This window comes from Neopelma chrysocephalum, unplaced genomic scaffold (assembly GCF_003984885.1).
Source record: "Neopelma chrysocephalum unplaced genomic scaffold, ASM398488v2 Primary Assembly neopelma1_138, whole genome shotgun sequence".
Classification (NCBI taxonomy): Eukaryota; Metazoa; Chordata; class Aves; order Passeriformes; family Pipridae; genus Neopelma; species Neopelma chrysocephalum.
The window spans coordinates 4,994,985-5,008,130 of NW_020897800.1; the positions used below are offsets into that span (position 1 = coordinate 4,994,985).

General features: G+C 53.6%; 1 protein-coding gene across 1 annotated transcript in view; it reads left to right on the forward strand.

The window, feature by feature from the left end:
* The window catches only part of FEZ1 (fasciculation and elongation protein zeta 1), an 18,713-nt gene that overhangs the window by 5,134 nt on the left and 433 nt on the right, over positions 1–13,146 (forward strand). Inside the window, exons 2-9 of the mRNA XM_027699395.1 lie at positions 1,738–2,040; positions 5,949–6,042; positions 7,164–7,268; positions 8,362–8,569; positions 9,664–9,935; positions 10,860–10,940; positions 11,324–11,399; positions 11,892–11,957. Coding sequence (XP_027555196.1) covers positions 1,766–2,040; positions 5,949–6,042; positions 7,164–7,268; positions 8,362–8,569; positions 9,664–9,935; positions 10,860–10,940; positions 11,324–11,399; positions 11,892–11,957 — 1,177 coding nt within the window. The 5' untranslated portion in view covers positions 1,738–1,765. The remainder of the gene's footprint in view (positions 1–1,737; positions 2,041–5,948; positions 6,043–7,163; positions 7,269–8,361; positions 8,570–9,663; positions 9,936–10,859; positions 10,941–11,323; positions 11,400–11,891; positions 11,958–13,146) is intronic.

Here is a 13,146-nt window from a genome sequence, read left to right on the forward strand (position 1 = left end):
TGTGCATTCAGGTGTGCACAGGTGTGTGTGGGCACGTGCTGCAGGCGTTGCAGGCTCTTGCCCACGCCGTGGAGCACACGTGTGCCCAGGGCTGTGTGGGTGTGCTGCACGTGGGTGCGGGAGCACGTGGGTGTGAGCGGGTGCTACTCAAAGCCTTGGTCTGGCCAGGCTTCCCCCCAGAGCTGCGATGGTTCTGCTCCCCTCCCCAGGGAAGTGTAGTGATGCCTTTACTGGGCTATTCCTGCCTTACTACTAGGTTACTATTTGCTTCCTAAGAAGCTGCTGCTCAGATACTACTGGGATATCCTCAGTAACCTTCTGAGTTACTGACATAGTGAACTACTATCTAGACACAGCTGAGATGCTGCTGGGATGCTGCTAAGGTGCTATCTTGAGTTTAGTGGAATGTGGACACGTTACTTGCAGGCTGTAGTAAAGAACTTACGGGGTGGCACTAAGATACTCTCAGGATACTATGTGGGTGCTGGTGGGCTGCTGTGAGAACTCTGCTGAGGTACTGTCAGGGCACCACCAGGATTCTATCAGGACACCACAGGATATTTCCAGCATATTTCCAGGGCTAATACTGAAATACTTGTATGAAGGTGCCACTGGAGCAGCTCACACCAGATGGAGAGTAACTGGATGGTTCCGATACTCTCAGGATATGTTTAAGTTGCTTTCAGTGTAGTTACATGGCAGTAAGATAATATTGGGGTATGACTTTGCACTACCAAGATACTCCCAGGACACTATGAAGATAATAGCTGTATGCCATTACACCACTAATAGGATCCTATCAGGGCACTCCTTAATAATTTATATACTGTGGCACTATCAGGGCACTGTGAAGTCTGGAACTAGGATGCTGTTGGGATGCTCCTGGCATAGCATCAGGATATTCCTGCCTGTGCTGGTACAACATCAGGGCAATGCTGAGCTACTCAGTGGCTGCTACTGGGATACTCTAGGTGTAGCAAAAAGCTATTATCAGGATGCTGCTAAGATGTTGTCAGGATACTGTCTGGGTACTCCAAAGATGGTGCTGAGATCCTTTCACAATGCTAGTAAGGCACTACTAAGATACTATGGGGCCATTCCTAGGATACTACTAAGATAGTATCAGAGTACTACTGTGATACTACCAGGATATTATCACAAAGCTACTAAGGTGCTATCAAGACTACTCATTTTTCAGTAGGATGCTCTCAGGATGCAAGTGGAATATCAGCAGGATACTCCCAAGATACTACAGGGGCACTAGAAAAGATAGTGGTGAGATAGTTGTGGTAAGATAGTTGCTGTCAGGGCAACACTCAAACTTTTGGGATACTGTCAGCCCATTACTGATACTAGTATGATACTTTTAGGCCACTGCTAAGATAGTAGTGATACAGTATAAGGATACCAGTAAGATACTATCATTTCAGGGACAAAGATAATGCTATGACGGTTTTACATATTATCAGAGTAGCACTAAGCTACTTGGACCACTGTCTGCACTTTGTTGCTACTTGTAAATTGCTGCCAGAATAGTGTCAGGATGTCAGCATATTTCTATGAAGGCAGTACTAAGATCCTGTTAGGATGCTACTAGGATACTGCAGAGATACTGTTGGTTGTGTAAGAGCCCTGGCAGTAGGGTTTCAGCCAGCAGAGCAGCAGCAAAGGGAACGGGGAGCCTGGTGGTGTCACCTGTTAGTAGCCTGGTGCCTCACAGGCAGCCTCTCCCCGCAGCTAAGGCGGCACATCGGTGTTGAGGAGGATGGAGGCGCCCTTGGTGAGCCTGGAGGAGGAGTTCGAGGAGGGGCCCGGGGACGATGGGGGGACCCTGCAGCGCCCCGCGGACCCGGCGCTGGCGGAGCTGGAGAGCTTCTCGGCCGAGATGATGAGCTTCAAGTCGATGGAGGACCTGGTGCAGGAGTTCGACGAGAAGCTCACCGTCTGCTTCCGCAACTACGACGCTGCCACCGAGGGCTTGGCCCCGGTGCGGGGGCACCTCCAGGCGCAGGAGGAGGAGGAGCGCCTCCAGGATGAGGAGTGAGTAAGGCCCCCCTGCTCTGGGGGCACGAGCCTCCTCACACCCCGACACCCCCCCTGCGGTGCAAACTGGCTCCCAGCACTGCGGCATGGCCGTGCAACGCATGAGAGCAGTGGTGTGGTAACCTGGGAGTAAGCCCTCTCAAAGCCAGCGTGTTTCCTTGCGCCCTCCCCTGAGCAGCCCCTGGCATGGAGGGCATGGTCCTGTTCCGTGCCGGGAATAGCACTGTAGGATCCCATGGAAAAGGGTCTGCAGACCACCTCACTAGCAAGGTACAGCCCACATGCACCTCGGCCCCTTGCACCATGGTATAGCCATGGGGCACCGTGGAGTAGCTGTGGGGTATCTTGTGAGTAGCTGTGTAGGATCCTTGGAGTAGCTGCGTAGGATCATATGATTGGGCCTGCATGCCTCCTTGCATGGTCATGACACACCTCCCCTTCCCACAGCACGCAGTCCAGCTCACCTATTGCAACATGATCGTGTAGCACTTGGGAGTAGCAGTGTAGTATCTTACAACTAACACCCCTCTGGGACCTCTTGCACCTCCTTGCATGCTTCTGAGCTCCCACCACACACAAGTCAGTGCCTGGACTGCGGCATGATCGTGCAGCACCTTGGAGTAGCTATGTAGGACCTTTGGAGTAGCTGTGTGGGATCCCTGGAGTAGCATCCTAAGAGGTGGCACAGCATGTCCCAGGGGGTCGTGGCTCCTTCTATGCCAGGAGAGCCCGGGGGGTTGAGCATAAACCTTGAGTAAGGTGTGAGTAGAGCTTAGCCACCTCCTCTGTACCTCACCAGGGGACAGCCAGTTTGGGGTCAAACTCCCCCCAGCGCCCCCAATAAACATTGTGCCTTTTGCGTTAGATTCCACAGTTTCATTAAAAACCTTGCTTTGTTGCAAAATACCTCTTCTTCCTCAAATCCATGGGCCTTTTTTTCCCCAAATCCATGGGGTTTTTTTCCCCCAAATCCATGGGCTTTTTTTCCCCCAAATCCATGGGCTTTTTTTTCCCGAAATCCATGGGGGTTTTTTTTCCCCTGTGATATTTACACACTCTCACGTTTCTCATGGATTTTTGGTGTGTTTAATTGGGATTATTCCACAATTGCTAATCCTTATTCTCACCGGGCAAAGGGGGTTGTTTTAAACCCCCCAAAAAAAGCCCCAAATCATTGATTTTTTTTTGTTTTGTTTTGTTGGCTTTTTGTCACTGAAAGCAGCTGAGGCCGAACAGATTTTCGCAATTGGCCGAATCGATGGTTTTTCAGAGCAAAATGCAGCTTGGCCGCGCGCCGGGGCGGCCGCGCTGTCGCCGCTTTGTGCCGCTTTATTGTGTCTTTTTTGGGTCACTTTGGGCAAAACAGGGCTTTTTTTTTTTTTTATTCTTCCTCCTTGAATGAGCCCTGTGTGCAGGGTGGGGGAGGGGCCTTACAGGCGCTGGGTTTCCCGAATTATTAACCATTTCTGGCCATAATTAACCCAGAAATTACTGCTGCTCTGGGCTTGGCCCCGGGGGGGGTGCTGGCCCTTTAAGAGCAGGGGGGAAAAAAGCAAATTTGGGGGGATAACGACTGATTTGCTTCGTTTTTGTTAAAAAATAGCAGTGTGGGGGTTTGTCGTGTGCGTTTTTGTGTGTTAATTGGTGAAATCTTTAATTTCATGGGGAATTCAGCTCTGGTGAGGAGAGAAATAATATAAATCCCAAAAAATGAGCAGTTTTATGACTGGGAAGGGGGCAGGGGGCTTTGGGGTGATTTTCAGGGAATTAGGATGTGGCACCATGTTGGATCAAACCCACCGTTTTCTGCTCTTTTCTCCCATTTTCTCTGTTCCTCCTCAAGTTCTCCACTTTTCCCCCTTTTCCCCTATTTTTCCTCTCATTCCCTCTTTTTTCTTACATTTTCTCTTTTTCCCCATTTTCATTTTCTCCCAGTTTTTCTTTTTGCCCTCTTTTGGCCCTTTTCCTCCTTTCCCTATTCCCTATTTTCCCCTCTTTCCCTTTCTCCCCTTTTTCTCGTCTTTCTCCATTTTCCCCCTATTTCCTTCTTTTCCCTCTTTTTCATTTTTTCCATTTCCCCTCTTTTACCCAAATTTCCTTTCCCCCATTTTTCCTCCTTTTCTCCCTTTTTGCCCTTTTTCTCCATCTTTTTTATGCCTTTTTTCTCTTTTCTCCTCTGTTTTTCCCTTTTCCCTTTCTTCCTTTCCCCCCTTCCCCCTCTCTTCCTTCTTCCTTCTCTTTCTATTCCTTCTCTTCCCCCCCTTTTTTCATTTTTCACCTTTTTTCACTTTTAATTCAATTTTTTGCCTTTTTACCCCCCTTCCTTCCCTTCTTCCACTTCCCCCCTTTTTTCTCCTTTTCACTTTTTTAGACTTTTTTGAACATTTTTTCCCATTTTTCTCCCCTTTTCCCCTGGTTTTGTTTTTTTTCCCTCTATTCCCCCTCCCCCATGCAACTTCATTGGGATAAAATTGGGCAAAATTGGTCCAGCCCTGCAGGGTAGAACCAGACACCCCCAATAATGACACAGAGGAGGAAGTTTAGGGGAATTCTGGGCAATTCTGCGGGATTTTGGTGCATTTTGGGGTATCAGGACCATGGTTTGGGCTGCTTTGGGGAACTTCTAGGGGTGTTTCCAGGTTTTTAGGATTGTATTTTGGGAAACTTTGGGGGGTGTTTTGGGGCTTCTCAGGGCATCACAGCTGGTTTTTGGGGTGTTTTAGGGCATATTTCAAAGCAGGATTTTCGTATGTTCCAGGGGCATCTTTTAGGGCCTTTCAGGGCAGCTTTGGGGGGTTTCAGGGCTGTCTCGAGGTGACAGTTTGGGGTGTTTCAGGGTGGCATTTTTTGGGTGTTGTGACTGCATTGTGAGGTTTTTCAGCCTGTTCCAGCTCAGCATTTTGGGGAGTTTTGAGGCATTTGGGGCATTATGGAAGCGTTTTGGGGTGTTGGACAATTGAGGGGTGTTCTGGAGCATCGTGGCAGCATTTTGGGGTATTTCCAAAAGCTGGGCTGCTTTTTGAGGCTTTTTAAGGGGTTTCTGGGCAATGTGTCAAGGCAGTATTTTGGGGTGTTTTAGGATATCAGGGCAATATTTAGAGGCATTGAGAAGCTTTTTGGGGTGGAGTTTAGGGACAGCATTTTGAGATGTTTCAGTGTGTTCTGGAGCAGCATTTTGGAGCATTTTGGTCAGTATTTCAGGAAAGCATTTTAGGGTATTTCCGGGTGTTCAAAAGTGACGTTTTGGGGTGTTTTGGGGTAATTCAGGGGTCTTTTTTGGGTGGTTGGAGCATTTCAGGGTGGCATTTTGGAGCTTTGGGACCTTTAGGGTCCCAAAATACCCTTTTGGGGTATTTCAGGAGAACGTCTGGGGACATTTTGGGGTGTTCCAGGGCAGCATTTTGAGGTGGTCTGAGGTCTTTCAGAGATTTTTGGGGCAGTGTTTTAGGATGGTGCTTTGGGCCACATCAGGGAGTCGTGATGATGGTTTTTGGTGGCATTTTGGGGCATTTCAGGGTGGTCTTTTGGGACATCTGGAGACATTTTGGAACATTACAGTGGCCTTTTGGTGGTGTTTTGATGGCAGCATTTCAAAATGACATTTGAGGGCATCTCAGGTGCTGGGGCAGCATTTTGGGGTGCTTTGTGGTATTTCAGGGCAATATTTCATGATGCTATTTTGAGAAGCTTTGGGGTCTTCTAGGGCAGTATTTGGGGTCTTCTAGGGTATCATTTGGAGTGTTTCAGGCATCTCAGTGGTGTTTTAAGATTTTTGTAGGGCATTTCAGGTTGTTTCTGGGGCTGCATTTTGGGATGTTCCGAGGCGTCTTGGCCTGCCATTTTTGAGACAGCTCTCTGAGAGGCAGCATTTTGGGAATTGCCACTCACCACCCACCTCCCTGCAGGGTCTGGGATGCTCTCACTGATGGCTTTGCCCCCCGGAGCTCCCCCCGGCCGTGGCTCCCTGGCACTGAGGCCCCCGACGGCACCAACCCCCAGGTACGGCTGTGGCCCCCCCTTGGCTCCCCAGAGCCCCCCTCTCCTCAGGCTTAGTGACCATCAGGGCACTGCAAACTACCCAAAAATGGTAGTTTTGGGGTGCTGCAGCACCAATGCAGTGAGTGTTCACATTTTAGGGTCAAATCACACTGAAACGGGCAAGACGAAGTGTTTAGTTTGACAATCTGGGTTTTGCCGATTTGTCCCCATGTCAGGGATGGGGTGGGGTATTTTTGGGGGTAGAAAATAGTGGTTTCATTGTTGTAGTGAGTTTGTGCTGTCAGTTGCTGCTTTTGGGGTTGTAAAAGCGCCCCAGAATCCACGGAATTTAACCCATTTGGATTTAACACAGCCCGTGGCTGAAGGGGGAAGAGAAGGTAAATTTCTCGGGTTATTTGCTTCTGAAAAGGTGAAAAAGACTAAAGGTGGCAATAAAGAAGATGCCTCATTGTCTGACATCTCTGTTCAGCGTCTCCATCCATCCCTTCCCTATTCAGGGGTCCCCTCTGCCATCTCCCTGTCCCATGTCCCCACCCAGTGTCTCCATCAGACCATTCAGCTTCACCATCCCTCATCCCCCCATTCAACATCCTCAGCATCTCCATCCAGCACATCCAGCACCTCCTCACCCAACATATTCCATAAAACATCTCTCCATCCAGCAGCTCCATCCAACAGACCTGTACTTCTCCCTGCCTTCTTCCTAGTCCAGTGTCTCCATCCAACAACTCTCCATCCAGTGTCTCCCTATCCAACATCTCTATACATCTCCTTGCAACAGTGCTCTCCCCCTCCAGTGCTTCCCTGTTCATTGTCTCTGTCTCCAGTGTCTTTGTTCAAAGCCCCATCCAACATCCCTGTCCAACACTTCCCCATCCCACATCTCCATCCATCTCCAGCCGGTGCCTCTATCCAACATTCTCCCACCCGACATCCCCATCCAGCATCTCCATCCAATTCCCTCAATCCGGTGTCTCCTCATGCCACCCCCCATGCAGCCTGTCCCCCTGAGCCAGAGTTCCCTGGTGCCTCTCCCTGTGCCAGGGCCGTGCCTGTGTCTGTGTCTGTGCTGGGCCGGGCCTGTGGTGCCCCCAAGGCTGCCCAGCCTGTGTCTCCTGCAGCTCGGTGGGAAGGAGGAGGAGGAGGAGGAGGAGGAGGAGGAGCTCACTGAGAGGAGTGAGCAGGACTCGGGCATCAACGAGGAGCCGCTGCTGACAGCTGAGCAGGTACCCCCAGCCCCCCCGGGCACCTGGATCCCTGCATGTCCTTTAACACCCCCCCTCAGCCCCATGGCCAAGTGCTGAAAGCACAGGGAAAGGCCAAATCCCGTGATCTTGGGATGTGGATGTGGATGTGAAGGGAAGTGCAGGTGGTGGGTGCTGACGCGGGATTTGGGTGCAGATGGGAACATGGGGTGGGGGTGCTGGATAAAGTGGGTGGCATGGGAAGAATGAAAGGGGGGAGCAGAGGTGGGTTGCAGCTCCAGGATGCTGGTGCAGAGGCAGGATGTGGATGTGGGGTGCAGGATGCAGGTGCCAGGTGCAGGGTGCAGGTGTGGGATGCAGGATGCAGATGTGGGATGCAGGATGCAAGGTGCAGATGTGGGATGCAGGATGCAGGTGCCAGATGCAGGGTGTAGATGTGGGATGCAGGATGCAGGGTGCAGGTGTGGGATGCAGGTGCCAGATGCAGGGAGGGGGATGAGGAGGCAGCTGCAGGGCATGGAGGCTGGATAGAGGATGTAGATGCAGGTGCAAGTGCAGGATGGGTAGGGATGCAGGTCCAGGGGGGTGCAGGGAGCAGGATGCAAATTTAGGTGGGGATGCAGGTCCAGAGTGCCCATGGCATGTGGGATTTAGATGCAGATGGGAATGTGGGATGCAGATGCAGGATGCAAATGGAGGACCCGAGGTACAGATGAATGTAAATGCAAGTGTGGATGCAGGATGGAGGGAGCAGGATGCAGCTGGAGGATGAAGAGGAGGATGGAGGATGCAGGTGCAGGATGCTCAATGTCAATAAGAGGGGAGGATGCAGATGGAGCAGTTTGCAGATGGAGGATGCAGGTGCTGATAAGGATGGAGAATGCAGGGGCAGGATGCAAATGGAGTCAGAGGATGCAGGTGCAGGATGAAGGGAGCAGGTTGCAGATGTGGGTGCAGGACAGGGATGCAGGGGGCAGATGGGGTGCAGGACAGGGATGCAGGGTGCAGGTGAAGGACAGGGATGCAAGTGCAGGATGCAGCTGTGGGATGCAGGGAGCAGATACAAGGTGGAGATCGGATGCAGGTGCAGATGGAGGACACTGATGCCGTGCAGGTCATCGAGGAGCTGGAGGAGCTGATGCAGAGTTCACCTGACCCTGAGGCTGACCCCGAGGGTGAGGAGGAAGAGGAGGAGGACGACGAGGAGGAGGAAACTGAGGCTGATGCTGAAGGCAAAGGTGGTGGCGGGGGCACAGAGCCCATCCTGCTGCGGGAGCTGCGGGCTTTCTCCCCTGCCCTCAACAACAACTGCTCCCACGAAGGTACGGCCAGCAAAGCCCAGGCCAGTCATTTTTGGGGGACAATTCCAACCAAATTGGACAACTGAGTCTTCCAAGGCCTCAGTGCTGGCTTGCTCCAGGGCTTGGCCAGAGGGGCTCTTGGCAAAAACTGAAGAACAGAGGGATGTGACTCAGGGTTCGCCAGGAGCCTTCGCGTTCCACACTGAGTGCACCACGCGCATGAGATTTGTCACTGGGGGCACGGGGTGTGTCACTGATCCCCCCAGGCATTTCACTAATTGCTCTGCTCCTTCCCCTAATTACAGAGCCCCTTTATCACACCACACATGTCACTAGTCACACCATGCATGTCACTAATCGCACCATACATGTCACTAATGGCACCATGCACATCACTGTGAATGTCCCCGAGTGCACCTTGTATGTCACTAACAGTGCCAGGCAGTTCTGTAGCTGCCCTGGGCACGGCATTAATGGGTAATTGCACAATAGATTTATTTCTTGGTGGCTCAGGAAATGCAGAGCACATCTCGCTCGGCACGAGATGCACTTTAATGGTTGCTGTGGGCACTTCACTGATTGCACCGGGCATTTCCCTCCTTTCATCGTGTGTGTCACTGCACCAAGTCCAGAGGAGGCCACAGGGGTGTTCTGAGTGCTGGAGCACCTCTGCTCTGGAGCCAGGCTGGGAGAGCTGGGGGTGTTCAGCCTGGAGAAGAGAAGGCTCCAAGGAGACCTGAGAGCCCCTTCCAGTGCCTAAAGGGGCTCCAGGAGAGCTGGAGAGGGACTGGGGACAAAGGCCTGGAGGATAAGGGGCGATGGCTTCCTACTGCCAGAGGGAAGGGTTAAATGGGATTTTGGGAAGGAATTCTTCCCTGTGAGGGTGGGGAGGCCCTGGCACAGGTTGCCCAGAGAAGCTGTGGCTCCCCCTCCCTGGAAGTGTCCAAGGCCGGGTTGGACGGGGCTTGGAGCGACCTGGGCTAGTGGGAGGTGTCCCTGCCCGTGGCGGGGGGGGTCGCAACGAGATAGATTTTAATGCCCCTTCCAACCCAACCCAACCCCGTTCTGGGATGTCCCTGGGGCACGTGCCCGTCTCTAACGCGGCCCCGGCGCAGGGCTGGGCCGGCTGTCGGCGCGGGAGCTGGCGGCGGCGGCAGGCCGGGCGGAGGCGGCGAGCCGGGCGCTGTCGGCGGAGCTGGTGGCACAGCTGGCACGGCGGGACGAGCTGGCCTTCGAGAAGGAGGTGAAGACGGCGTTCATCGGGGCGCTGCTGGCCGTGCAGGGCGAGCAGCGGGAGCAGCGAGAGGCCGCCCGGCGCCGCCGCCGGGACAAGGGGCTGAGCCTGCAAGGGGGGCGTCCCGACCGCGGGAACCACATGCCCCGCAAGGTGCGGGGACACGGCGGCCGTGGGGACAGGGCTGGGGGCATTGGGGCCGGGCAGGGAAGGAGGTGGGAGTGTGGAGGATGTGGGGATGGGGCCACGGGGTAGGGGGGCGGCGGGGACAGGATGGGGCAGAGGGACATGGGGGCAGGGGGATGAGGGTTGGGATGGGATGGGATGGGATGGGATGGGATGGGATAGGGTAAGGTGGGGATGGGAATGGTGACAGGCTTGGGCAGAAGGACATGGAATGGGGGGATGAGGGTTGAAGTGGGATGGGTGGGATGGGATGGGGTAAGGTGGGGATGGGAATGGTGACAGGCTTGGGCAGAGAGACATGGGGGCAGAGGGATGAGGGTTGAGGTGGGATGGGTGGGATGGGATGGGATGGGACAGGGTAAGGTGGGGATGGCAGTGGTGACAGGCTTGAGCAGAGGGACATGGAATGGTGGGATGAGGGATGTGATGGGATGAGGGTGCATGGGACAGGGGAATGTGGGGATGGAAATGGTGACAGGATGGGGCAGAGGGACATGGGGACATGGGCCAGGGTGGGGGGGACATGGAGGAGGGGAATAGGGAGGACATGGGATAGGGTGACACGGAGCAGGGGGATGAGGGGATATGGAGCAGGGGGATGGGAGGGATGTGGAACAGAGGGACATGGGCAGGGTGTGGATGCAGGAGCAGAGAGCAGCTCCATGGGGGGACAGGGATGTGGGGACAGAGGAACATGGCACGGGGGGGCATGTGGTGACAGGGCAAGGGGACAGGGGGACATGGGGACATAGGTGGAGTGGCATCTGGGACCGGGAAAAAGGAGGGATGTGGATGGGAGTCAGGGAGCTTGGGGAATGTCGGTGCCAGAGGAGGTGCCACGGGTGATGCTGCTGTCCCCGGGAGGTGACAGGGTGACACGTGTCCCCCCAGCGCTTCAGCATGGAGGGCATCTCCAGCATCCTGCACTCCGGCCTGCGCCAGACTTTTGGTCCTGCCGCCAACGAGAAGCAGGTGCCCTTTCCCCCCCGCCCCCAAAAATTGCCCAAATTTGTTCCCTTTCACTCCCCCTCCCCACACTCCCCATTTCCTTGCATCCCCCAGCCCCTTTTAAAAATGTTTTTAAGTTTTACAGCCCTGCTCCATCCCATATACCCTGCTAATCCATCCTGCAAAAATCACTGGTTTTCACCCCAAAAAGTCCTCCCTGATCAGGGATGCATTTGGGTGGAGTTTGCAGCACCCAATTTATTCACCACTCCCCAAAATCTCAAGAATATTGCAGAAATACTCTATTTCTCCATGAATTTGGGATGGGATTTGTCTCAAAGCAGTGCAAAAAACAGGCAGTTTTGTGCCATCCGGGTGGTTTTTTGGGGTGGCTTTTGTTTTTGCAGTACCTGAACACGGTGATTCCCTACGAGAAGAAGGGCTCACCACCCTCCGTTGAGGACCTGCAGATGCTCACCAACAGTGAGTATTCCTTGGAGCTGGCATTTTGGGGCAGAATTGGGTGTTTTGGGGACACAAAGGCACATTTGCATTGCTGCAGCAGCTGTGATTTGGGGTATCGTTGCAGCGCAGTCAGTTTGGGGGATGATCCCCCCTTTGTTTGCATCTGGAATAAGGGCAAATTGAGGTGCTACCACCTGTGTTGCATCATCATTGCAACAAACCTATTTTGGATGGGAAATACGTGTTTTGCATCACTGCAGCACAGCTGGTTTGCAGCCAATACCTCCCCTCTGATTTATGCACCTTATAGCAGCACTGACTTGGGGCTAAATTGCCCGTTATGCATTGCCATGGATTGGCTACCTGGGGGGGAAAGTGCTTTTTTTTTGGATGCTTCCCGACCTGCTGCATTGTGGGAAATTCTGTGGCGACTGTGGGGCTATTTTGGGGGGGGAAAGTGACATTTGGGGGGCAGCAGGGGTGGGCTCACAGCTCAATTCCCCCTCACAGTCCTGTTTGCCATGAAGGAGGGGAATGAGAAGGTGCCCACACTGCTCACGGATTACATCCTCAAAGGTACCTGCTCCCCTCCTGCCTGCCCTGGGCACTCCTTGTGTGCAGTTCCTGTGCAGCCCTTGTGCCTCTGTGCTTCCACATGGATCCCTTCTGCATCCTCCTGCATCCTCCTGCCTCTCCCTCATGTCCTTTGTGCATCCTTTGCCCATCTCTCATGCAACTTCATGCATCCCTTACTCATTTCCTGTGCATCCTCCATGCATCCTCGGAGAATCCTGGATCCATCCTGTGTGCATTCCTCCTGCATCTCTGGTGCATCCTTTGTGCCTCCTCCATTCCTTCAGGAATCCCGAGTGCATCTCCTGCGCATCCCTCAGGCAGTCTTTGTTTAGGTTTTGTGTGTGGAGGTCCCTGTGCACCTTCCTGCAACATCCTGGGGCCCATCTGCTTCCTCCAAGCCACCTCACCACCCCCTGGGCACCCCCTCTCAGCCCCCATGGGGCAGGCCTCCTGCTTCCCTCAGGCATCCCCATTCACCTCCCTGAGCATCCTCGGGCATCCCTGTGCCTCTGCCACACACCTTCTGTCCATCCCTCATGCAACCTCCTGAGTTTTCATGCACATGAGCACACTCATGCACCCTTGTGCACCCCAGGTGTCCCTGTGCACACTCATGTGTCCTTATGCAGCCCCCAGGAACTCCTGGGCACTCTTGTGCACCCTTGTGCAGCCCAGTGCCAGCCTGGGTGTCACTGCGAACCCTCGTGCAGCATTTCATGTGCTCACACACTGTGCATCCTCGTGACTCCCTGTGCACACTTGTGCATCCTCTTGCATTCCATGCAGAATTGTCTGTCCCTATGCACACATCCTCAGGCATCCTCATGCAGACTCCTGCATCCCTGTCCATCCTCCTGCATCCTTGTGCATCACAGTGCACACTCCTGCATCCCTCTGCATTCTCATGCATCCTCGTACACACTCCTGTGCATCCCTGTGCATCCTCCTGCATCCCTGTGCATCCTCATGCATCCTTGTGCATCCCTGTGCACACTTGTGCATCCTCATGTATCCTGGTACATCCCCATGCACACTCATCTGTCCCTGTGCACATCCTTGTGCATCCCCCTGCACACTTCTGCATCCCTGTGCACCCTTGTGCATCCCTCTGCATCCTCATTCATCCCTGTGCATCCCTGTGCATCCTTGTGCATCCCTGTGCATCCTTATGCATCCTTGTGCATCCCTG